Below are 26,932 nucleotides of genomic sequence, written 5' to 3'. Positions count from 1 at the left end.
TTTATTTACATAATCCCACTGTGGATGAAAAAGATACTGACAGATTGGATGATATTAATCGCATTGGATTTTTGTAGCATAGTTTACCAACAAAATTTATCTATGGAGATGAAGCAGACAAAGAAGATGAAGTTTGTATACCTCAGCATATAACTCTGCATAAGTGATGTTCTATATGCTCTCCCCAGAGCAATATATAAAATGTTATGATGAACAGAATCAAGCAAATTCAGAGCACTTCCTCCCCAAGCTACATACTAGGGCACTGCAGTTTACTTTAGATCTAATCAGAGTTTGATATAGCCACAGGGGCTCACATCTGGTGAGTACAGTCGGTCCTCGTACAACACGTGTTTACATTACACGAATTTGATCATACACGATTTATAAATAGGGGAACGATATCTTATATAACACGAACCGAATTCGCTTATGCATGATTCGCTTTTGTGTTTACAAGAAATGGCAGTAGAACGCAGAATCACCCCAACCGAACGCAACACGATAGGAATGAAGAGAAGATTCTGAAAATGTATTTATGTTTTTTATATGAGTGAAGGGGAAACACATTTCACCATAATAACGTAAAAACCAACACAATTCCAGCTATCGATATAATCGCAAATGCAATTAGATGGAGTTTACTACCAGTTTATAACAGATTCCACTAGCACAAATGCAATTAAATTGTTTTATGGTAGTAACCCCCAGAAATGTGCTTTAGTAAAATGTGAGGTGTTAATAGTGTATCTCGGCCTTTATGGTGTTGTTTATTCAGTTGCTACACGGGCGCAGCTTTGTTTATGTGTATCAAGCGTGCCTCCTCATTTTGTAATTGTGCTTTATTCCCTAAAAATTAGTAAAATACTTAAAAGGTGTGAAAAGGAAAGGTCCTGGCAAAGACACTGCAGATTCAGAGAGAGAAAAAAAAAAAAAGCAATATCGATAAACAGAGGCGGACTGGATCAAAAATTCTTACCCGGGAAAATTTATAGTGGCCTCATACTACGGTTTATGGCCAAAATCACACAGGCCTCCGGCCCACCGGGATTTCCCGGATAAGCCTTATGGCCAGTCCGCCTCTGTCGATAGAGAAAAAATATGGAATTGTGAAACGCTTTGAGCAAAATGAAAGACCATGTGATATTGCACATGCTACAGGCCGAAATGAGGCAACACCGAGAATTAGAAAGAATGCAGAGAAAATAAAAACAACTTTCATAGCAGGAACAACACAAAGTGTAATTAAAATCAATTAGATTAAGACACAAAGAATTGGAAGAGATGGAATGGCTGTCATCTGTTTGGATAGAAAATCCAACAAAAAATAAGTTTGCTTACGATAGAAGCAAAAGCATTACAATATTTTATTACGTAATACTTGTAATAAAATACGTAAGCATTTTATTACGACTTACGTATTATAATTTATACTTACGTATTATAAAATACGTAAGTATTTTATTACGACTATTTTATTAATAAATTTTTATTATTTAAATAAATAATAAAAAATAAATATTTTTTATTATTTATTATATTATAATAAAAATAAAAAAAATATTATAATATTATTTTTTATTATGTATTTTAATCGTTATAAAATACATAAGTATTTTATAAAGATTAAAATTACCTGATTATTTATTGTGTTTGGTAATGTTTTGGTTCCAAATGTGTGTTCAATCTTGGGTGGTCGGCACCTAACCCCACTTTTCCCATAGGGCCTGTTGTTTATATTGCACGATTTTGCATTGCACGAGGGTTTCTAGGAACACAACTATCGTGCTATACGAGGACAGACTGTATAGACTTGGCACACCCAGGGTCCTGAGCTGAATATCATCATTCTTCTCTTTCTTGGTGATTCCTTTCTACCTCTCTCTCTCTCTCTCTCTCTCTCTCTCTCTCTCAGGGTAATGCGAGAATTTTTTAGGCTTCCTTACACCATATGGCTAATAATAAGAATAATAATAAATGTAGTAGGGTGCAATGGTCAGCATCCCGTGTTACTGGACAGCATTCTAAGCATGTTTAGTTTTTTCAGACAGACACTATAAGGATATTATCAAGAGTTGGTTCAAGCAGGTGGATGCTGGTTGTGTGGGATATCAGATCATTTTTTGGTGTTTTTTTTTGTTTAGAGATTCTGTACCCATTGTTCTTGGCGTAAAATACTATTTTATTTACTGTGTCCTGAAGTAGTCTTCAGGACACAGTAAATAAAATAGATAGATTTCTATATGGAGGGTCATACCATCCGTATAGAAATGTATCTCTATATGGATGGTCATACCATCAATATAGAGATACGTTTCCACTATGTGTAGTATGTGTTTTGTAACAAGTTATTTTTATGACAAACAGAATAGCGGTGAGGACTGAGCCTTGTGGAACACTTTCTTCTTGTCTAAATATTTGTGAATATATATTTTGGTATTTGACCTGAAAGGTTCTGTTTCTTAGGAAGTTTTGTATTAGGAGAGGAAGGTGTCCTCTAAAACCATAGTTGTAAAGATTTTCATACATCACATCTCCAGGATGTATCAAACTTTCTCTATATCAAGGCATATCGTTACGGGTGTTCAATGCAAAGTAAACCACTGCAAATATTAGCTATTGTTTTTATTACGATATGGCTTTCCAAAAACCATACCAAAAGGTGCATAATAAATTTTAAGGGTGTCCAAAACCCAAAACAGTCTGTTGTTAAACTTTTTTTTTGGGGAGGGTGTAATCTCGTGCAGTTTGTTAGGGTAATTGGATAATATGCAAAAAAGCGAGCTTATTCAGCAAAAAAAAAAAAAAAAAAAAAAAAATCCACTTCCAACTATCCATCCCCTCCTATAGTTTGTCTAGTTCTTCCTTGAATTTATTTAATCTATTTCCACAACAAGCCTAGTAGCTTCTATGATTATTTCCTTGAATGCTTCCCATTTAGAATTTGTTGTTGGTAACATCAACAGTAGGTCTCACTGTATAGAATTTAAAAACTGTCTGAGACCACTGTAGTCATCCTTACAAAAGCAAAACCCTTCCCTTTACCCCTGACGGTAGTTACATCTTTGACTAAATCCCACATCAGTAAACTGTGATCATGGCCACCTAGTGGTTCCTTTATCTGCAGATTCTTAATGCATGAATAATCACTGCTGATAATCAGATCAAGAGTGTTCTCTCTCTCTCTCTCTCTCTCTCTCTCTCTCTCGTTGCCTCTCTGACATGGTGCTGTAGAAAACATTTATCCAACATGATCCACAAAAGTCTTGCTAGTAAGTGAATGACCAACCCGAATGTTTCAGTCAATATCTAGAAAATTGAAATCCCCCATTACAAGAAATTCTAATTTACTGGCCCACTATATCTCTGTACATTTATTCATTGTACTCGTCACATTTAGGGCGCCTCCGTAGCCAGGTGGGAAGGAGCAGCAGCAGTGCGTAGCACACGCTTCTTGATTAGACCAGGGTTCGAGCCTGCCACCACCAAATACGGAAGATGCGGAAAGGTCAGGGAATGACCACCGCATTTCCCGGAGCAATATGGCCTTAGTTGCTAATGCTCCTAAAAACCAAACAAACAAACTCGTCACATTCATTTGGCCTATAACGCACTCCTCCTCTCATTTTTGTTTTCCCAGTGCTTAAGTCACACCAAACTGACAACATTGCACTGACCATCCATGTCAACTGGATGCACTGCCATAGATTTTATGTTCTTCTTAACCAAGAGCATAATCCTATTCTGTATGTCCTTTCCAGTGTCACTCAGATATATGGGATACAGAATTTGAATATGGGTAGTACAATATGTACAGACACATTATACTATCCATATTCAAATTCTGTATCCCGTATATCTGAGTGACACCACATCTCTGATATCCCCACAATGTCTGCATTTGACGACTTAACTAGCAGTTCAAATTCATTAAATTTATTTTCTGTGCTCCTAGTATTTATGTTCCTGTATAACATGCACTTCTTACTCTTAGTTACCATAAACAAAGCCCCAATTATTTCCTTGTTCTATGATGGCCCACAGCAGTCCTTGAATTCTTCTGTAACTTGCTTTCCTGATGCTGTTAATTTTTATTAATTTAATAGTCTGTGTATTTCCACAAGCCAGTTTTCCGAATAACCTAATACCGCCTTGATAGCATCAGCAAATATTTTTGCATGCTTTCTATTTAAGTGTGTTCCATCCCCGTAGAGGCAGCCTCTCCTGTTAACAAGCACAGACCACACCGAGAAAAACCCTACCCCACGAGCCTTGCACATTCTTTCAAGGGTCAAAATGATTGACAAGGCTATCATCACGTACACTCACCTACTGTTTCTGGACAGAATTGCAGACAGTTTCAAACCCTAACTTGTAACATTTTCTCAATATTGCACTGTACTTGCTAACTAAGTTCTCAGATTTAATTTGATTTGATTTAAGAATTCTTGGCGCAAGAGCTACTGTGACTAAAATGCGCCTGTAAGATTTTATATAACGGTTTTGTTCTAATTCGTATATTGCTGTTAATAATTTCCAAGAGTGAGAGAGAATGACTATAGCTTGCTTTAGAGATAATATTTAGTTTTATATTTGATTATAGTAATTTATTTTCTTGAGGAACTGAAAAACATCTGCTAAATTTTTTCTATCTTCCAGTATGGTTTTGAGAGTGAGGGAGTTTGTTTAGCTCTTTGAAGGAGTTTCGGCGGGGGGATCCTCTCCTCGCAAAAGATAAGAGTGACTGAAATACGTGTGTCTTATCCTTAACCTAGCAAGTATCACTTCATCGTGTCTATTTTTATGAATGCTGGATTTCCATGGTTGGAGTAATCTTTTAATCTGATGCAATTTGTTAGTGGTAGGTACTTGCCATTGCTGCTGCCAGTGATGTATCCCACTATGATCAATAATGTGTTTGTAGTCTGAGAAAGGGATATATTCTGATGCAGAAATATTGTTTGCTTCTTTGGCAGCTCTGTCTGCTTGCTCGTTACCATGTATTCCGACATGACTTGGGATCCAGCAAAATCTAATGTTATGACGTTGTTCAAGGAGTTTTTATATTCCGTATTGAATCTGCTGTTGTAGTGGATGTTTGTTATGACTGATATTTTGTATTGCCATCATGGAACTACAGGAGTCAGTAAAAATTATGCTGTTTTGAAAACTTGAATGGTCGATTTTGTTTAGTGCTAACATAATGGCTTGCAGTTCTGAAGTATAAATGCTACAGTCTTTTGGAAGTTTTTGGGCCAATGTGATGTCAGAAAAAGTAAACTGCTGCTCCCACATGAGAATCAGTTTTGGATCCATCTGTATATAGAAAGCAATGATCTGAAAATTGTGCCTTATAAGCAGCATGCAGCTGTTGATGGTTTATATGAGAAAGAGTTTGTTTGCCCCAAATGTGGAAGGAGAAGTCGCATAAAGGTTGTCTGATTATCTATGGTGGAGTAGACTGCTTCGTCAGCAGAATTATGTTATCTAGGTTAAGCTCTCTACTGAGAAGAAGGTTTTTTAATCTCACATTCGCAGGTTTATTGATTCTTTGTTGTTGCTGATAATGTTGTTCCCATTCAGAAGCAAAAAGAGTTTTTGTAGAGGGTGGTCTAGTAAGGATTTTATTTTAGCTGCATAAGAGAGTAATTGATTTTGTCTTCTGATTTGCAGAGGAGGTTCTTGAGCTCTGGTGTACAGGCTCTGCACAGGCGACGTGCGGAAAGCTCCAAGGGCTAAATGGAGTGCGCAGTGATGTACCGGGTCGGGTCATCTCAGGGCACTAGGTCTTGCCGAGTCATAGACTGGGGCACCATAGTCTAGGTTAGACCGAATGAGAAGGCGATATAAACGTAGTAGGATTGTCCTGTCTGCTCCCCAGGATATAGCAGATAGGACCTTCAAGATGTTCATTTTCTTCAAACAGTGGACTCTTATGTGACTGATATGCTCTAGGAAAGTCAGTTTTTTGTCAAAAACTAATCCTAAGAAACGGACTCTATTTTTAACTGGGATGATCTGTTCTTTCAGCCTGAATTCTGGGTCAGGATGCGGATTCCTTTTTCTGCAGAAATGTATACATGCAGTCTTTTGTACCGATATTCTATATCCATTTCTTTCTGTCCATTTTATGACTCTGTTAATGGCTACTTGCAATTGCCATTCTATTGTCCTCATATGCTGCGCTTGATAAGAAATGCTGAAATCATCAGCATAAACAGTTATAAAGATATTGTTTGGGATTTGTTCTATTATTGTGCTGAAGTGGACTGCAAAAAGTGTGGCACTAAGTACAGATCCTTGAGGGACCCCTTCTTCTTGATAAAATATATTGGAAAGTGTATTGTTCATTCGAACTTGGAAGGTCCGATTCTTAAGGAAATTAGCATTAGCATTAGCAGAGGCATTTGATGCAAGAAAGCAAGCTTATGCAGCATCAGCCAAAAAAAAAAAAAAAAAAACCCACTTCCACTTCACCCCTCTGTTCGTTCAAAATACCTGTCCAGCTGAGCCTTAAACTTATTTAGGCTATCAACCTCCACCACAAGGGATGGCAGTCTGTTCCACCAACCAACCACCCGCTGGCTAAAGGCAAATTTCCGCACATCTATCCTACATCTGTCTTTCCTCAATTTGAATTTATGCCCTCTCAGGTGATTTTTCTGAGCTAGAGGAAGAATCCCATCAGCATTGAGCATGCTTAAACCATTCAAGGCTTTATACACCTCTATCAGATCACCTCGCTGGTGCCTAGTCTCCAGACACTGTAATTTGCAAAACTTAAGCCTTTCTTCGTAAGAGCACCCCTTTGTTCCATTCACTAATCTTGTTGCCCTTCTCTGTACTCGTTCCAGCAGCTCTACATCCTTCTTGAAATGAGGCCTCCAGACCTGTATACAGTACTCTAGGTGTGGCCTGACCACTGCCTTATACAATGGAATAATCACCTCCTTATCCCTGCTGGAAAAATTGCTGTATATCATTGACAATACTCCATGAGCTACTCTTGCAGCCCGTCTGCACTGTCCGGAGAACTTCATATCTGCCTGCACAATCACCCCCAAGTCCCTTTCATTCTCTACCACTGTCAGTGTAGTACCACAGAGTTGATACGTTGCTCTGGGGTTGCTGTTTCCCATGTGTACTACTTTACATTTGTCAATGTTAAACTTCATTTGCCACCTCTCAGCCCATCTGCTCAACCTTTCCAGATCCTGTTGCAGCAGCATAGTGTCAGTAGTGTCCTTGACAACCCTGCCAACCTTTGTATCATCTGCAAACTTGGACATTAAGCTTGATATACCATCATCAATATCATTTATAAATACAGAAAACAATGGACCCAACACTGAGCCCTGAGGGACTCCACTAATAACATTAGTCCACGATGAGCAGTGTCAATTGATTACCACTCTCTGTCTTCTCCCCCTCAACCACCCCTTTATCCATAGCAGCAATTTGCCTCCAATGTCACACTGCTCCAATTTGTGTAGCAGTCTTCCATGTGCAACAGTATCAAAAGCCTTTCTAAGATCCAAGTATATAATATCAAAGTTATTCCCTGCATCCAGTTCTTTTGTGACTGCATCATAGCATCCAATCAAGTTGGTCAGGCAAGACTTCCCCTTAACAAAACCATGCTGTGTCTGAGCTATAACTGTAGTCTTATCTAAATGATCCTGCAGTGCTTCTTTAACCAGTGCCTCCATTAATTTTCCTGGAACAGAAGTTAAGCTCACAGGTCTATAATTACTTGTGTCAGCCTTTGATCCTCCTTTGTGAATTGGGGTCACATTTGCACATTTCCAGTCTATGGGTACCTCCCCTGAGTCCAAGGAAGCTCTCATAATTATGGCTAAGGGTTTGCTTACTTCCTTTGCTGCCTCCTTTAATATAACTGGATAGATCCCATCCACCCTGGGTGCCTTTCTTGTGTTTATCTTCAACAGTTTCTCCTCCACTTTACTCCCAGTTATTTCAAGATTCTGTAGCTGACTGCTAGAGTTGAATACACCTCTGGCATTCCCCTTGCTGAATAACTCCTCATGTGTGAATGTCGATGCAAAATATTCATTTAGTTTGTTAGCTACCTGAGCAGGATCATCAACAGTTGACCCATCAATATCAAGTGGACCAATCTGATTCATCCCCTTCCTTCTAGAGTTTACATAAGTAAAGAACTCTTTGCTGTTTTTCTTTGCATCCCTTGCCAAGGATTTCTCGTAATCTGCCTTCGCCTGCCTAACCTCCTTTGTAACTTGGTTGCATATCAACTTGTATCTATCATAGGCTTCTGTGTCGTGTTAATTTGTAAGTATCCCATGCATTTTTCTTCTCTGCCATATGCCTCATTAGTTCATCTGACATCCATTTTGGCCTAAACCTTGAATTGTATATGTAGAGGGGCAGATGTCCTCTAAGGACAAGTTGATGTAACCTTTTAAGTATACCATATCGCCACATGGTATCATATGCCTTTTGGATATCAAAATTAACCATGACTTGGTGTTGTTTCCTGAGAAAAGCATTTCTTACTTGATTTTCCAGTTGTATAACTACATCCAAGGTACAGTGATTTTTTTCTAAAGCCAAATTGTTCTGAGTTGAGAAGATCATTATTTTCTAGATACCATGTTAGTCTATTGTTGACCATTTTCTCTAAGAACTTGCCTAAGCAGCTAGTCAAAGCTATGGGACGATAGTTCTGTGGGTCTGATAGATTTTTTTCCCTGTTTTGGGAGAGCTCGTATTGCGTGGTGCCATTTGTTTGGGAAAAAATTTTCAAGGTATATTTTGTTGTATAGATCTAACAGGGCTAATTGAGACTGTTCATCTAATTGTTGTATCATTGAATAATGGATTTCATCAGGACCGACTGCGCTGTGTTTCGCCTGTAGCAGAGTTTGTTTTAGTTTTGCTACTGTGAGCGGCAAGTTGTCTTGTTCACACTGATTGCTAGAAAAGTTAAGTTTTATTTTTTCAGCCTCTTTTTTGTATGTTTTGAAAGCAGTGGGGTATGCACAATTAGCAGATGTATTCGAAAAATTTTCACCAAGCACATTGACTATATCTAAGGTATTTGTAACCAACTGTCCTTTCCAATTTAGCAATAGAGAAGGGTTTAATTGAGAATTGTTTGTCATCCTTCTGATCTTTTTCCAGATAAGTGTAGCTGGTGTGGAAATAGTTATAGTGGGTGCAAATTTCATCTAAGCAGCTTTTTTGCACTTTCCTGACCTCAGCTCTGGCTCTCTTGAATTGTATCAGATTGTCTATTGTTCGATTTTTGCGAAAGAGGTTCCAGGCTCAATTTCTCTCTTTTTTAGCTTCCCGGCACTCTTTGTTCCACCATGGTTTTGGATATATTCTAATGTTAGAAGATGTTTTAGGTATTGTCCTTTCCGCAGCTTGAAGTATACTATCAGTAACATACTGATGTTTGTACTGATTCTCATTTAATAATGTTGCAGTCTAACTTGGCTAGTAACCTGACTGTTTCCCAATCTGCATAATATATTTTCCATCTGGGGGGCCTACTGGCTTGGCATGGCATTTTCTTCATGATTTTCAAAATAATGGGGTAGTGGTCGCTGCTCAACGGAGTCTCGTGCACGCTCCATTTAGTCATAGGGAACAGTGTTGGGGAACAGATTGATAAGTCTATTGCAGAACTGCTTTTTGATGGAAGGTGGAAATATGTGTGTGTGCCGTCATTTAAAATCATTATGTTGTTCTCGACAACTAATTTTTCTATTTGCTTACCCTTCTGGTCTATTTTAGGATCGCCCCCATAGTGGGTGATGTCCATTTAGGTCACCTAAGATGCAGAATGGAGGTGGTAGTTGAGTGATCAGCTCTTTGAAATCCTTAAATCGGAATTCTTGATTAGGGGGTAGATATATTGAGGCTATGGTAATGTTGAAGCCTATTGCTAGAGGGGTGCAACTGCTTCTAATAGTGTGTTCAATGGTATTGTTTGGGAAGGTACATGTCTGTTAACTAATACTGCAACTCCTCCTCTCGTTGTTGTGTTAACTAATACTGCAGCTCCTCCTCTCGTTGTTGTGTTAACTAATACTGCAGCTCCTCCTCTCGTTGTTGTGTTAACTAATACTGCAACTCCTCCTCTCGTTGTTCCATTCCTTATGCGATCCTTTCTATATTTCTATTTTCAAAGAAAGACAAAACCAAGGTAGACAAAGTTAAATCAGCTCCAAGGAAGCAATCCGAGGGAACATCTAACCCCAAATGACAGATACGCCGTAGCCTAGTGGTCAGGCATGCGGGTGCATAAGTACACGTGCCTTGAGTGACCGGGGTTCAATCCCATGACTGCTGAATACGGTGCTGTTTCTTGTATTCTGTCTATCTTGTTAACTCCTCTGACTGTTTGGTCGTCCCGGAGTATAAACAGAAAATTTATTTATTTATTTATATGTGATATAATTTTTGATTATACTATTGTCCTGTGGTTTTAAATGGGTTTCTTGTAGGCAGATACTTAGTGGGTGGTACTAGGTGATGAGGTCTATAACATCATTAGTGTTTGAGCGAAAACCTCGATAGTTCCATTGGATAATCATATCTGTCATTTGGGGTTAGATGTTCCTCGGATTGCTTCCTGGGGGCTGATTTAACTTTGTCTACCTTGGTTTTGTCTTTCTTTGAAAAATATGGTCTACCGTATCCATTTCTTCTTCAGCGAAGATTTCGTGAACTGGTTCCTCTCCTTGGTTTCTTGCATCTGTGTCCATTTGTTCTGCAATCTTTTTTCCCGTACTACCTATCTTTTCTTTGTTTGCTTTTCTTCTTACATTTTCTGAATTATCTGGTGGGAAAGATAAAGGAGTATTGATAATCTTTTCTTCTTTTTGTGATGGAGATGGTTTATAAAACTCACGAACCCATTCTGAGATAGATTCTCCTGGGGGGGGACTGTAATATCCATTTGTGTGCCACAACATTTTGAATTGAGTAATTTAATTTCCGGAGCCTTTTTGATTGTGGCAATCTGCGCATAAGAAGGTTTGTTTGCTATATTTATTGTAATCGCCTTTTTAGCTTCCTGATATGAAACTCCATTTTCTGCTTTGTATTTTTGTTTTTTTTCCTTCATTTTTTTTTTCCCTTTGCATTTTTTCCTTCTTCCAAATTTCGCACTCCCTTGATTATGCGGTATGCAGTAGTTTCGGAGTGTTTGGCATTGGCCGTTTCTACCAAAATGTCGCCTGATTTTAGTCCTTTAACTTGTTTTGGTGGGCCGACATAACTCTCAAGAGTCTTTTGTATGAGAAAGGGTGACAATTGCCCTACCGCTTTCTCAGTATTTGAATGTATAATAATATACATGGGATATATCAAAACTTTAATGTCAATTTTTAATCTCTTTGTGGAGACAGAGTCATTTCTATCGCCTTTTCTGATTGCCTTAGAGGTGTCTCCGAGAGAACTAGATTTCTCATATCTTGGATCAGTTCTATTCGGGTCCGTTGACCCAGTGGATTCCTGGGTATTGGAGTCAGTTCGCTCCATTTCGCCCTGGAAGGGAGAGCTTTTCCCTTCCAGGTTACCGGCCCCGCCACGTGGATACAGGAGCAGTGCCACCCTGTGACCAAGCACTAGGAGGTTAGTAATTAAGGTATAACAAAAAAATAAAAGGGGAAGAGAAGGTTGCTTTCCTTCTTAATATAGTAAAGTTGCTTTCTTTTACTATGGATTATTTAATTGTGTGTTAATAAATGCTTTTAATAAGGAAACGATTTCTACTTCAAGAAAGAGCGCTAATTCAGAGCAAAGTCACTTGATCACAGAATCGCTTGGCACTTGGGGCCAAGTTCTCAGATCTCCTACTCTTAATGTTATTAGTGCAAAGATGTACAGCAATATCACCTTTTGCACCCTTAAAAGATGACATCTCTTTATAATGTTATCTACTTTTTCTGTTTTCTGCTTAATTTTTGGAGATTTATGCTTATACAAAAATTACAGAAATGTTTTTGGCATGTAAGGTTTGTTATTTGTTTGTTATTTGGTTTTTAGGAGCATTAGTAGCAAAGGCCATATTGCTCTGGGGATATGCGGTGGTCATTCCCTGACTTTTCTGCATCCTCCGTATTTGGTGGTCACGGGCGCGAACCCCTGTCTAATCAAGAAGCGTGTGCTACGCACTGCTGCTCCTGCCCATCTGGCTATGGAGGTGCTGCCATTTAAGGCATGAGATTATAACAGAGTGAAAATTATAAGTAGAGAACTGATATTGCTTTAAGTTCAATGTTAGAAATGTAGGAGATAAAGGTAAACTTTCTTTATCTCCTATATTCCTAACATTCGTGAGAGAGAGAGAGAGAGACTGTTATTAAGAGGCAATTTTTTAAGTTGACTAACTCTAGTCAGTGATGGTGCCAGTGTAGTGAGTGCAATGATGACAGTGGGGAAAGATAAGCATTGCATGCCCTCATTCTGTAGAAATAGAGCTTGATCCCTCACTGAGTGAAGCAAGTAGAGAGGAGTCTGATGATAACAATACCTAAGAGAAAGTGTTAAAAATAATAGAAATTTAAGTTAAAAAGTGGGCACTAAATGACAAGACTCTAGTTTTGCATTTCTATATCATCAGTAATATTCTCTGAGATTCTTAAAAATCACAATAAGAAAACAATAGCACCCTTTTTAGGAATCATTGGTCTAATTCTTACACAAGATACAGCCTTTTTACCAGAATTTTTTATAGTGTGTAATAATTACCTATCATCACCAGCCATCTCCAAATATTCTCCAGGAAAGAGGCCAAGGGAAAGTACTGATGTATCTAAATCTTCTTCTTCACATTCTGGTGTTGTGCGAATACGACCTAAATAAAGGAACAGGACTTTTATCAAGAGGCATTTTTAAAAAATAAAACATTAAATTACACAGGACAAGAAATTTAAAACCATTTTTTGTCATTTATAAATGAAATATGGTATTCTTTATACATTTATACAATTTTTGATGTTGAATCTCAAATATGGACTCAATTTTTATTATTATTATTATTATTATTATTAGCCATATGGTACAAGGAAGCCTGAGGCTTATGCTGCACCAGCCAAAAAAAAAAAAAAAAAAATTCCCGAGTTACCCCCCTGTGTGTGTGAGAGAGAGAGAAGTAGAAAGGCATCACCAAGAAAGAGAAGAATGATGATATCCAGCTCAGGACCCTGGGTTTGCCAAGCCCATACTCACCAGATGTGAGCTTCTAGTATCCAAAGGTTTTGAGATAAACGTATATCGATTATATATATATATATTATAGACAAAAAAGTTAAAATCAGTATATTTGTGTATATAGTAGGGGAGTTGAGCCATCAGGTGTAATAACCATATAAGAATAGGGAGAACCTGTAAGTAAAAAATCAATTCACCTGAAAAAAATAAAATAAAATGTAATTAATAAGGGCATAATTATTGTAATAACCTAAAGCTGTGGGTTCTAGGACTTTAACTACTTCTATTTTTATTTTATAGTTTATTTATTCTTCCTTTCGGTGTCTGTCAGGTCAGCTGTGATGTATACGTATACGGTTTATGTGTACATCATAACAGAAACAGAGAACTGGCCTACTGTCGTGGCTCCTACGATTTTCGCTGCTGACCCTTTTGAAGAAGTAGTTAAAGTCCTAGGACCCGCAGCTTTAGGTTCTTACAATAATTATGCTCTTATTAAATACATTTTACTTTTATTTCAGGCAAATTGATTTTTATTTCAGGTAAATTGATTTTTTACTTACAGGTCCGCCCTATTCTTCCATGGTTATTACACCTGATAGCTCAACTCCCCTACCATATACACAAATATACTGATTTTTTACTTACAGGTTCTCCCCATTCTTCTTATGGTTATTACACCTAATAGCAAAACTCCCCTACCATATACACAAATATACTGATTTTAACTTTTTTGTCTATTATTCATTATGGTTGCTGGTCCTTTCTGCGTTTACCGTAGTACCCAGATCCATAACCCTGTCTTATATACATTTTATAAATTTTGCATTAACTCTTATAGCTCATTCCTGTTTGATAAGACTTTCATAATTTCATTGCATCTTTATCATTTTTTATATATATATATATATATATTATAGGAAATTGATATATACAGGGTGATTCACTACAAGTGCGACAACCTTGCAGGAGGTGTAGGGGCACAAAGACAAATCGGAATCACATAGCTTGCAGGGTCCGAAATGCCTTCGTCATGCGGTAGAGGACGTAGAACGGGAGGTTGCTTCAACAGCGATCCCGCTGGAAGTCAGCATTTACGAACCGTTTCTGTTGAAGAAACCAAGTAGCAAAAGTCCTCCGGAATGGATAATCCGCAGGCTCCAATGACTGGACGTGTTGCAGATGGTATGAACTCATTTGGTTTGTTGACAGTATCCTCCATATAGTGGATTGGGAAATACCCAATCGTTGGCCTATCGCTCGAGTACTCATACTCGGATTGCCTTCTGCAAGACATAGGACATTCTCCTCGTTGTCTGCCGTCCTCTTCGTTTGCTCTCGATTCATGGTACCTCTCGTGAAACAACCAGTCTCACATAACCTTCTCATCATACGATTTTAATCGTATGATGAGGAGCATGCCTGTGCGGGAAATGTTCCTGGTACAAGCGCAGAGCTGCGCATCCATTACAGTCCGCAGCTCCATACGCGAGGTGCCCGTCAGCCAGTTCAACGTTTGAATACTCATCCATCCTACTGCCTCGGCAACCGGTTCACAAATGCTGACTTCCAGCGGGATTGCTGTTCACGCGACCTCCCGTTCAATGTCCTCTGCTGCATGATGAAGGCATTTCGGACCCTGCAATGCTATGTGATTCCGATTTGTCTTTGTGCCCCCTACACCTTCTGCAAGTTTGTCGCACTTGTAGTAAATCACCCTGTATATATAAGCACATCATACTTAAGATTTAAATTTCTTAGATGATGAATGCCATTTATAAGTGTTCATGTTATAGAACAAGCCAGAAAGGCTCCAAAATGCTAATTCGTGGAAACTCAAGATCATTTGAAATTTTCATTTTTAAATTACCAATAAAAATATTTGCTTTCAGTTTCAGCTTGCTGATTACAGGAAATATCATCCACAGATACTAAAAGCCATCTGCTTCTTTATCCATGGCTTTTACAATATTATTCATTAATATCCAACTTTGATTTAATGAATAAGGGAGGGAAGAATGAAGTTGGGTCAACTGTATGCTGATTTATCACCTTTTTTATGGTAAAATACAAACAACAAGTAAAACCTTTTATAACCTAACGAGATTGTTAGGTTCTGCTATCCCATTTACAGAGGAAGCAGCAATTTTCTATTTTATATTTGTATCTCTCATACTCAAATCTTTCATATGAGAAGTTGCATATCTCCTTCAACATAGCACATAACCAATTTGTACAAAAGGATATATATTTTCAATATATAGAAATACAGCCTTTTAAACTGAAAGTTTACAAATCAGTAAATATAAATTGTTCTGGTCTGTATTTGTGTTCTATAGAATGAATGAATAAACCAATCAATGTCATAATAATAAAAAAAACATTTTGTTCATAGAAAAGAATTTCAACAATTCTTATGACAATTGTAATATACTGAAGTGAATGTATCACAATTAAGTAATATAAGCAATTTTAGCTTGTCAACCTGGAGTCCAAAAATTCAGCATTGGCATTCAATAAATACAAATTACAGACAAGGTTCTGCAGACCACAACACTGAGACTGAGGTAAAGGTAGCTCATCACTAAGGGAAATAATGGATGCACAGTGAAGGAAGGGTTTGACTAGTCAATTGTTTCCCACTTTTTTGGCTATGCTATCTGTTCCATTATGTTTATCAAATGGGAGCAGCAGTCAGGGGTGTAATTTTTTGGCTCTCTCTCTCCAGAGCATCGAGATTGTGAAAGGCACAATCTCGATGATCTGGAGAGAACCCCCCCCCCCACACACACACTCAACGAACTTATCAAGTTTGGAGCATAAGGATGCAAAATACACAGTGGGCACACAGGGTTTGACCCGGTCTCTAAGGATACAACCAAAAACACAAACCATATGCTTCATACATATATATATTGCTAATAAGTTAAAAACAGTGGAAATAAAGGGAAAATAAACATAGATTGAATATGTCATTTGCACCAAAGCAGCAGCAAAGGATGCAGATGTATATATATGCATATTATAATCAATATAAAGAACTTCATATTGATTATAATATACATATATATATTTTTTTTTTAATGGCCAGCCGGTGTGTATAAATATATATATATATTTTTTTAATGGCCCGGTGTGTGTGTGTGTGTGTATATATATATTCCAAATATACTAGTGTTAAATTGTAAGATATATATATATATAAAAATTATTAAGTGTTACTATTATATAAAAATAAAAACAAAATGTTACATATAGATAGAGCCATCAAAAGATAGAACATTACATCGGACGTTAGGTATGTCCAAATTATATAAGTTAACGTAATGCAAGTACCTCATCGTTTGAAAATTGATGTAACCATTATCCAACCGTACCTCCAGCTTACATGAAAAATATGCAAAATGGGTTCCCAGGTTGGGCTTTTTATGTTATTTATCTAATATTTGATATATTTTTATATAACTTTGCATATTTTTCATGTAAGCTGGATATACTAAATATAAAAATTTATACTATATATAAAATATACTATATAAAAATATAGTATATTTTATATATAGTATATACTATATATAAATACTAAAATTAAATTAACGGTTGGATAATGGTTACATCAATTTTCAAACGATGAGGTACTTGCATTACGTTAACTTATATAATTTGGATATGTATATATATATATATATATATACAGGGTCATTAAAAAGTCCTTATGCAGTTTTAAATTTTCATAACTTCCATTCTATACACGATAAAATCAATCTGTAAAAAACATGGTTAATTAGCTAAGTGCTGTGCCATTTGAGACTGGCAACTACTGCTCATAAACTATACCCAACCTTTGAAAACTGTGAAATCACTCTCTTGGTGTTGTGTTCTAAACAGAGGCAAAGTAGGAATTTTTGACCCAGTCAAAAATTCCTACTGGGGAAAACGAATAGAATGTATTGGAGGTCAGAGTGTAATACTGAAAATCACACCAGCCTCCGGCCCACCAGGGTTTCCCTGGTAAGTCTTATGGTCAATTCGCCTCTGGTTTTAAACCTATGGAGCAAAAAAGGTTAGATATCTCAGACAGCAGGGCCAGGTCAAGATATCCTAAGTGGACTGGCCTTAATTAAGACAGACAGCTGGGTGGGGTTGTTATTCTGCCTATTCAAAAATTGGTGCTTTGTGTCATTCACAGGGCCATACAAATGTCAGAGTGGGAGGGGGGTGCACATGTCATAAGGGCTTTCCAAGCAACAAAAAAATAAAATAAAAATAAATAAATAAAAAGGAAAATATAAAAATACTAAAATTAAATTAAGAGAGATACTTGATAAGAAATTTAACTTGAAAATTTATTTGTTCCCTTGAGATCACTGTGTCCTTATAGCAACAATAACAATAGCACAAAATGTAATGTGGATTACTAAAGAGCAGTAATAATTTCATACATAAAAAGTATTGGCGAAAAACAAACAGAATCTGTAAAAAGTATGGGCTAAGTGATCTTTAAGTCGATTAATAGAATAGGGGCTGGTTCAAAGATCTGACAGCATTATAGCAGGCATATAATATAATATAAATACAGGTACTCCTTAGCTTATGTAATACTCGACTTACGGGAATTCAACTTTACATAAGTTTTTGCCAGCCAGTGCAAACTTAGAAAAATTGTGGAAACGTATTTTGCATCCTGCAGGAATAAATAGAGATATCATGAAAATATTGTAATGTGAACACAATAATACATTTTTTTTTGGTAATTTGTTCCAAGCTCTCAGAAGTTGAAATTTTTGTTATATAACTAAGCTATTTATCTCTCTAAAAGGTCATTTTTATAATGGAAACTGCACTACACTTTCATCGTTATCATATGTTCCGTTATAAGAATCAATTTTGAATGCCTTTTAATATTTTTCTGAAACACATTTCTGTAAGTCACTACCATAAAATAATTTGCACTGTCCAGTTTATTGGGCTTTTCTGTTAGGGCAATCTATTATAAACGGGTAGTAAACTCGATCTTATTGCATTTGTGATAATAAAATATAACTAGAATTCTGTGGGTTTTATGTTACAGTATTATGGTGAAATGAGTTCCCCTTCACTGAAATCTTCAATTATATAAAAAAACAAATAAATTTTTGGAATATTCCTATTTACTTATTACAATGGTGAAGGGAAAGGGACCAACAGAAAGTGCAAGTGCTGGCAGTGTTAGGAAACGAAACATAATTGATTTAGAAATGAAGATGATTACTTAAGAAGTATGAAGCAGGATAAAGTTTGTCATCTATTGCATGGGAATTAGGTCTTGCTGCTTCAACAGTGAATACTATTTTAAGGGACAGTGCACATATAAAAGAACATGTTAAAGGATTAATGCATTTAAATTCAACAGTGATCACAAAACAATGTTCAGGTGTTATATAGAAAATGGAAAGGCTATTAATATTGATGGAAAATCAGATTCAGAAGCAAGTGCCCCTGAGTCCAATGGCCATTCAAGCAAAAGCAAGAAGTACTTATGAAGATATTAAGGATAAGTACGGTGAACCCCAAGCCAAGTTCGCGGCAAGCAACCGGTAGTTAAATAGGTTCAAGCATCGCACTGGTTTCCAAAGCATTAAAGTATGCGGTGAAATCGCCAGTGCAAATTCTGCAGCTGCAGAGAAATTTTGGGATGTGTTGAAAAAAAAAACCCCTTCTAAATCTCCACAGCCCCAACTTCCGCAGTGGCAAACTTATCAGCTAAAGAGTTAATTCTGGGCAACGATGCTCGAAAGGTTAAACTTCCTGACGTTATGCCTGTCTCCTCTTTCTTTTTGTAATTTTATAATTTAATGTGCTTTTTTCACTCTGTGGCTGAGTTAGTCGGTCTCAGGTGTAGATAGGAATGTTTCCCCCCCAGAAACTGGGGTTTTTCATCCAGCAAAACAAACAAATCGACCATAGAACACACATAATTAACAGACATAAGACACACAGCAAGGCAGATGAATTTAATTATTCAGGTGACCTCAAATTTTTTTTTTTTTTTTTTTTTTTTGTAATTTTATAATTTTGAAATTTTAATAATTTTGTATACTTTAGTAATTTTTCCTGCACGAGATAAAAAAAAATTGAATAAATAATTTTATTTTCATGTTCGTCGAACATTTCTTTTTTTTCTTCAACCAAATTCAGTGCATATAATTGCAAGTGCTGTAAAAGCATTTAGGGAAATTCCGACTTATGTAAAACTCAACTTTTACGTAGAGTTCCGGGGAACGTAACCCACACATAAGTCGGGGAGTGACTGTATGTGTAAATGTGGCAAAGTATACATAGGCAAGGCTAGATGAAAATCTTGATTGTGCATGGATAAACATGATAAATATGTAGCCAAAGGAAATGCTAAAGAATCAGAATTGGCAGGACATGCATTTAGGCATATACTGATAGGAACTCTGCAGAAATAGGGAGAAGAGAGATTGAAAAAATAAAAATAAAAGAAACCCTTTACATTAAGAAATTTAGCCAGGTGGTTTTAAACCAAAACAAGGGAAGAAATATAGGAGAGCTGTGAAATGGGCTCTTCAACAATAAAATTAAGTAAGGACTAATGGAGCATGTGGGGAGGGGGGGGATGAGAGGCTGTAACAAAATATATATGTTTTGGCAGTATTCATATTTTTGAGCAATCAGTGTAATTTTATAACAGTGAGAATGGGCAGAGGAATGAGCTGCATATAGCTATCAGATATTGCAGGAAGCCAATGAATGTTTTCCTAAAGGTTAAAAACACTCATCATATGAAGGCATTTCCACTGACCAGGGCACCTCCATTGTTCTTTTTTTTTTTTGGTGAATGTTCCAAATTTTCTTAAGATCCTGTAATCAGATTCCAGTGGGTTTATTTTCAATTGGTTTACTCTCATAAAATTCATGCACTTTAGTCCAAAGAGGTATTTTTGAATGGGACGTGATGGCAGACTGAATTTTAGCTGTATAGTTCAGTAACATGTTTTCTAACTGAGATGCAGTGGAGGTCCATTTGCTTCTGTATAAAGGTTTTCAACTGGACATGTTCAAAATGATCCCAAAGCAATTCTCAGGGCACTGTGTTGGATGGTATTTAATTTTATAAGAATGTTTTGGCTAGTTGAGTCATAAACAGGTTCTCCAGAATCTATATGGCACCTTATTAGTGAGTGATAAGAGGGTGTGCCAATCAGCACCCCACGTTGTTGCAGAGATTTTGTGATGTTTGGGGTTTGGGTTTTGGTTTTATTGGCGCATTAGCTACTAAGGCTATAATGCGCCAAGACCAGGTCATTTATAAAAAATTTTAAACTTTCAGTGACCTAATTAGTTAGGTCACTATGTCAAAAGGTATAACAAATATATCAAAAAAAATGTAAAAATTTTATATACGAGTAAAAATATTTACTGATTTTAAAAAGCTAAAAACAGCAGACACATTGTCATTGTCAGATAAAATCTGACTGAGTGTATATGGCTCAGTCAGATGGTTAAAGCGGTAAAACGGATATTGCTAAAATCTGGACATTCAATTAAAAATGTGTCTAATTGATAAAATTGTGCCACAGGACTCACACATAGGAGGGTCATCAGCCCTCAGCAAAAAAGAATGAGTCAAATGACTATGTCCTATGCGGGTCCGGGCAAGAACAACTTCCTCCTTATGATTCCTGCGCAGATTAGACTGCCACGGTTCAATTACAGGCTTTATACGATATAGTTTATTCCCAGTCTGTCCATTCCACAAATCCTGCCATTGGGAATGTATCTTCTGCTGTATTGTTTGCCTGTAGTCTGTATGGGGGACTGACAGGCAGCGATTATTATTGGGGATTGCTGATTTGGCTGACACTGCAGCCAAATCATTTCCCCTAATCCCAATGTGGCTGGGAATCCAGCAGAAGCAGATATCATATTCACGTCTAAGGAGGAAGTGAATCTTCTGCTGAATACTAGACAGAATTGGATGAGGATTATATCTCACAGATATTAAAGCCTGTAACACGCTGAGAGAATAGGAATATAAAATGAACTGTTGGTATTGACATTCACTAATGTGATCCAAGACTAACTCTATAGCATGCAGCTCTGCAGTAAATATACTGCATTCCGAGGGAATCTGCTCCGATGTAGAGTTGTCTGTAAAGACAGCAGCAGATCCCACATATGATTCCGACTTCGAGCCGTCTGTGTAAACTGGCGCAAAGTCAGAATGTTCAGCTCGGTGTGCTGAATAAAGCTGCAGGTAGACCGATGATGGAGTGTCTGACTTTCCCCAATTTCTAAGGGACAAGTCACATGCCGGGACATGAGCATGCCAGGGTGGAAAGGGTTGCTTTGGTGTTTGGGCAACCTTGTCTACCTTGATATTAAGTTCTTTGAGTAGCTCTTGGAGACGAATCCCAAAAGGACGATTGGCAGTCTTACGGGTATTGTATAAATTTTCCCATCGTGGCTCAAAAACGAATGGCCACGTAGGATGGTCTGGCAGGGATTTCAGTTTTAAAGCGTACTTTAAAGACAACTTCTTACGTTGAAGCGATAACGGTGGTTCGTTTGCTTCGACGTATAAGCTCTGGACAGGAGATGTGCGATATGCTCCAGTAGCAATACGTAGGGCCTGATGATGGATGGGGCCCAGCCATCGCAGGACACTGTCTCTGGCTGAGGAATATACCTGGGACCCATAATCTAGTTTGGATCGCACAAGTGCACGGTAAAGCCGAAGAAGGGTACATCGGTCTGCTCTCCAAGATGTAGAGGAGAGCGAGCGGAGAATATTAAGCCCACGTGTGCACTTTGTGCAGAGTTGACGAATATGATCCAAAAAGGTCAGTTTTTTATCGAATATGAGTCCCAAGACTTTTGTGTTCGCTGCTACTGGAACAGCATTTTGTCCGAGCCTTAATTCAGGTTCAGGATGAAGATTACGCTTGCGACAAAAGTGTACGCAAACGGTCTTCTCCGGCGAGAACCTGAAGCCATTATCAAGTGCCCAGGAATTCAGATTATCAATGGCTTTCTGCAGTTGTCTTTCAATAACCCTCATGTTGCACGACTGACAAAAAAATGCTAAAGTCATCAACATAGAGGGCACTGTTTACAGTTGGAGGAAGTTGTTCTGTGATGGAATTTATTTTGATGGCAAAAAGCGTGACACTTAATACTGATCCTTGTGGTACTCCCTCCTCTTGGCTAAAGGAGCGAGAGAGTAAGGATCCCACACGAACTTGGAACGATCGATTGGCTAAAAAGTTTTGAATAAAAAAGGGGAGATGCCCTCTAAGGCCTAGGCTATGTAAATCTTTTAAAATTCCAAATCTCCAAGTTGTGTCATACGCTTTTTCCATGTCAAAGAACACAGACACCAAGTGTTCACGTTTTAGGAAAGCATCCCGGATGGATGCTTCCAATCTAATAAGATGGTCCAAAGTGGACCGGTTCTTTCGGAAGCCGCACTGGATGTTGGAGAGAAGGTCATTTGATTCGAGATACCATATTAAACGAGAATTAACCATTCTCTCCAGGATTTTGCACAGACAGCTAGTCAGAGCAATAGGACGATAATTGGTGGTGACTTTTGGATCCTTTCCTGGCTTAGGAAAGGCAAGAAAGATGGCCTTTCGCCAGGAGTCCGGAAACTGCCCTTCAGTAAAGATTCTGTTATACAGAAGGAGCAGACAATCCATAGATTTTGGTGAAAGATATTTAATCATTTCATAATGGATGCCATCTAGTCCAACGGCACTTGCTTTGGAAAGAGCGAGGGCTCTTTTCAGTTCCTGAATAGTGAAATCCCCGTTGTAGGGATTAATGCTCTTAGATTTAAAGTTAAGTGCCTGTTTTTCGATTTTATATTTCAGGACCAGGAACTCTGGGGAATATGAAGATGTTGCTGAGATGTTAGAGAATGTTTCCCCAAGAGAATTGGCTATTGCAGTTGGATCTGCTATAGCGCATCCATTATAATCTAGGATTGAAGAAGGGTGGATGTATATTTTCCCTTCATTTTCCAGATTTTATCCCAGACTACCTTAGAGTTGGTAGACTGGTTAATAAATGATGTAAAACGGATCCATGATTCCTTTTGACTCTGACGGCGGATATATCGTGCTTTGGCTCATGCACGTTTAAAGGCTATAAGGTTGGTCGTGGTAGGATATCGGCGGAATATCCCCCACGCTTTGTTTTGAGCCTTTTTTGCTGCTGTGCATTGTGAATTCCACCAAGGTTTGGGAAATGGTGGAAACCGGGCAGATATTTTTGGAACAGCATTCGCAGCTGCTTGGACAATATTTTCTGTGATGTACTTAACTGCATCATTGATAGGCTCTTGACTGACTGTGCTAAGATCAAAATTTGCCTGATGTTCGAAGGCAGTCCAGTGAGCCTGATCAATCTTCCACCGTGGTAACCTGAAGGGAAGACATTGTCTCCCACTGTGTAACGAGGTTATCACAGGGAAGTGATCACTTCCGTATGGATTCTCCTCCACTTCCCAAGTGAGTAAAGGGAGTAGAGAAGGGGAGCAGATAGATAGAGAGATCAATGGCAGAAAAAGTACGGGTAGGCATGTGGAAGAAGGTGTTTGTTCCAGTATTTAGAAGGGAGAGGTCATTGAGCATACGCTCTATGACTCGTCCCCTTCCGTTGATGTTAGCACTACCCCACAGGGTGTTATGTCCATTAAAATCCCCAAAAAGTAAGAAAGGGGGAGGCAGCTGCGTTACAAGATCATCAAGGTCTTCCTGGGAGATGTCAGTCCCAGGTGGCAAATAAATAGAGCAGACCATTAATAAAAATCCCACTGTAAGGCGAATTGCAACAGCTTCTATGCTAGTTGTAATTAGCAAGGGCTGAACTGGGGTCTGGTTTCCCACAAGGATAGCCACTCCTCCATGAGCAGGACCATCCGCAATTCTATCCTTACGAAAAATGGTGGTGTTATGCATTGTGGGATCATCATTTGCCTTTAGGTAAGTCTCCTGCAAGCAAAAGCAAACTGGCTCGTGCTTTTGCAGGAGGGCCTTGATGTCATCAGTATTTCGCCGGAATCCACGACAATTCCACTGTAGGAATTTAGCCATTATTTTGGCTTGGTGGGTCCATCAGGCGGCTTCCAAGGTGCTGAGGGCTTACTTTTATCAGTCTTGGGTTTATCTTTTTTGGGGAAGAATGGACGCTGTCCCATGTCCATTTCTTCCTCCGCAAAGAGTTCCAAGACTGAATCTTCAGGTACCTCCTTCTGCTCGATATCCATGTTTACTTGGGTAGTAGGGGAGACTTCCCCTTTCTTATTCTTTTCTTTCATAATTACCTTTGTTACTTGTGGAGCATTAGGAGGTACCGATATAGGAGTGGCAGCTGATTGGTCCTTCTGTGCAGGTTTTTGAGAACTTAAGAGATAACGCGCGATGGGAGTGAAAGACTCCTTTGGAGGAATGGTCGTGTCCGTCTGAGTTCCGACGGAACATCTCCCTGCTACCTTCTGGGCATAGGTAGGTCTGTTGATATTCAGGGGTTTGACCGATTTCCTTGCCTCCTGGTATGATATATTTAGCTCTGCCTTCAGCCGTTGAATTTCTTTTTCTTCTTTCCACCTCTGACATGCTCGTGAATAGGCCGGGTGTTCGCCTTCACAGTTAATACAGGTGGGTTTTGCGGCTAAACATGCTGTTGTTTCGTGGTCCTTTGCACCGCATCGAGAGCATGCAAGGACTCCACGGCAGGCCATTTGAGAATGTCCATACTTCTGGCATTTAAAACACCGTAAAGGGTTCGGAACGTATGGACGCACTGAACAATTGATGTATCCAGCTTTAATCTCGTCAGGAGGTTTAGGAGAGTTAAAAGTCAGGATAACGCTCCTGGTTTTAACAATTTTTCCATCCCTTCGCGCAGTAATTCTCTTGACGGCAATAACTCCCTGGGGTTTTAATTCAGAGCAGATTTCCTCCTCAGTTACGTCAAGAAGGTCCCACTCCGAAATGACACCTCTCGATGAATTGAGTGTTCTGTGTGGTGTCACTGTTATGGGTATTCCCCCGATTGATGTTACTTGGAGGAGATGTTCTGATTGCCTGTCATTTTTAGTTTCAATTAAAAGGTCTCCAGAACGAAGCCTCTTAACTGATTTGGGTGAACCTGCTAACCCATCTAACCCTTTTTGAATAAAAAAGGGCGACATTTTACCAATCGGTGTTTCATTGGTAGAATGCATGATTAAGAACCTTGGGACAGGTCCTGATGGTAATTCGGTTCGCTGCCTCTTTTTTTTTTTAGCAATAATGCTATCAGTGTCTTTGTCATTGTTTACAGATAGGGACCGGGTTGGGGCCCCCTGAAGAAATATGTTTATCAGGATTCATGAAGTTTTGAAGTGGTTCAGTGCCCGGGTTCCCCACCCACCACGGAGCCCAAAGGGACGCCCACAACCCGGCATGCAATAAATGCGCTCGGGAGTGGAACGCCAGGGCTACCCAGACACTATACCCGCACCGCCGCCAGCCTGAATCCTGTCCCTTGGACCATGAGGGTAGGGGCGTAGCATTGACACGATTGACCCTCGCAGGCGAGCCTACTAGCCGATTGATCCTAGCCGGGCCTTCCAGGACCACCCGTCTTGTCGAAGCAGGGGCCAAAGTGGTGTATTGAAGCTGGGCCCCTCAATCCCCCAGGATCCCCCTTACCGAATTTCCACGGGTCGCAGCGCACGGCAAACACGCCGCATTCCATTGATGTAAGCCTGGAACCTGGGCTGTGGGCGTTGGATCCCAGTGATGCTAGTCTGGGAGTCCAGCAGCGTCACTGGGAGGTCCCCTCACCACGTACAGGTGCCCACATCGAGGGGATTTTGTGATGTATGCTGCGAAGCTGAGCTTACTACAGTATTAGACCTAGAAATTTGATACAGTTGGTAAATGGAACTGGATGAGTTTTAAACCATAGTTCAGGCTCAGGGTGCAAGCCATGATTCTTATAGAAGCGAATAACTATGGATTTTTGTCCTGAGAGATGATAGCCATTGCATGCTATCCAAAATGTTATTCTGTTCATTGAAGTCTAAAGTTCTCTTTCTATCATGAGTGTGCTCAGCAAATGATAGCAGATTGTGAGATCAACAAATTTTTTTCTAACAGTATTTGAGATATCTTGTATCATTTATTATTTACTCGAATAGAAACAACATAGCACTAAGGACAGGCCCTTTCAAGATGCCTTCTTGTTGGGCATATGATAGAGAACATACATTTCTGTATTGTACCTGAAATTTTCTGAGATGCAAAAAACTTTGTATGAGGTGAGGCAATTACCCTTTTAGTCTTGAGGAGTGAAATTCTTCAAAGGATACTGAATCTCCATGTAGTGTTGAAAGCTTTTTTGACATTGAGACTCATCATAATAAATGTTCCTTTATGATAAATACGTTATGGATGTGTGTCCTTAATTGTTTTTCTAAATCCATACTGATTTTCATTCATTAGGTTTTTAGTATCCAGAAAGCAAGTGAGCTGCTTATGTACCAGTTTTTCTAATAGTTTCCATAAGTAACTGGCAAGAGATGTTGACTGATAGTTCTGCAGGACTGATTGATCTTTTTCCTAGTTTGCGAAAAGCTAAGACAAAAGAATGTCACCAAGACTGCAGGTACGAACTTTTTAATAAGATTCAATTATAAAAAAAATTAAGGAAGAAAATAAGGTTATTTCAT

General features: G+C 38.5%; 1 protein-coding gene across 4 annotated transcripts in view; it reads right to left on the bottom strand.

The window, feature by feature from the left end:
- Nucleotides 1-26,932, bottom strand: part of unc-104 (kinesin family member unc-104) — a 1,041,320-nt gene that overhangs the window by 265,257 nt on the left and 749,131 nt on the right. For all 4 annotated transcript variants that reach the window (XM_090382707.1, XM_090382708.1, XM_090382709.1 and 1 more), the window contains one exon: nt 12,745-12,850. In XM_090382707.1, coding sequence (XP_090238833.1) covers nt 12,745-12,850 — 106 coding nt within the window. The remainder of the gene's footprint in view (nt 1-12,744; nt 12,851-26,932) is intronic.

This window comes from Mastigoproctus giganteus, chromosome 10 (assembly GCF_048544385.1).
Source record: "Mastigoproctus giganteus isolate SK-2022 chromosome 10, ASM4854438v1, whole genome shotgun sequence".
NCBI lineage: Eukaryota > Metazoa > Arthropoda > Arachnida > Uropygi > Thelyphonidae > Mastigoproctus > Mastigoproctus giganteus.
Note: the sequence above shows the minus strand (reverse complement) of the source record. Positions and strands in the feature narration are given on the sequence as shown.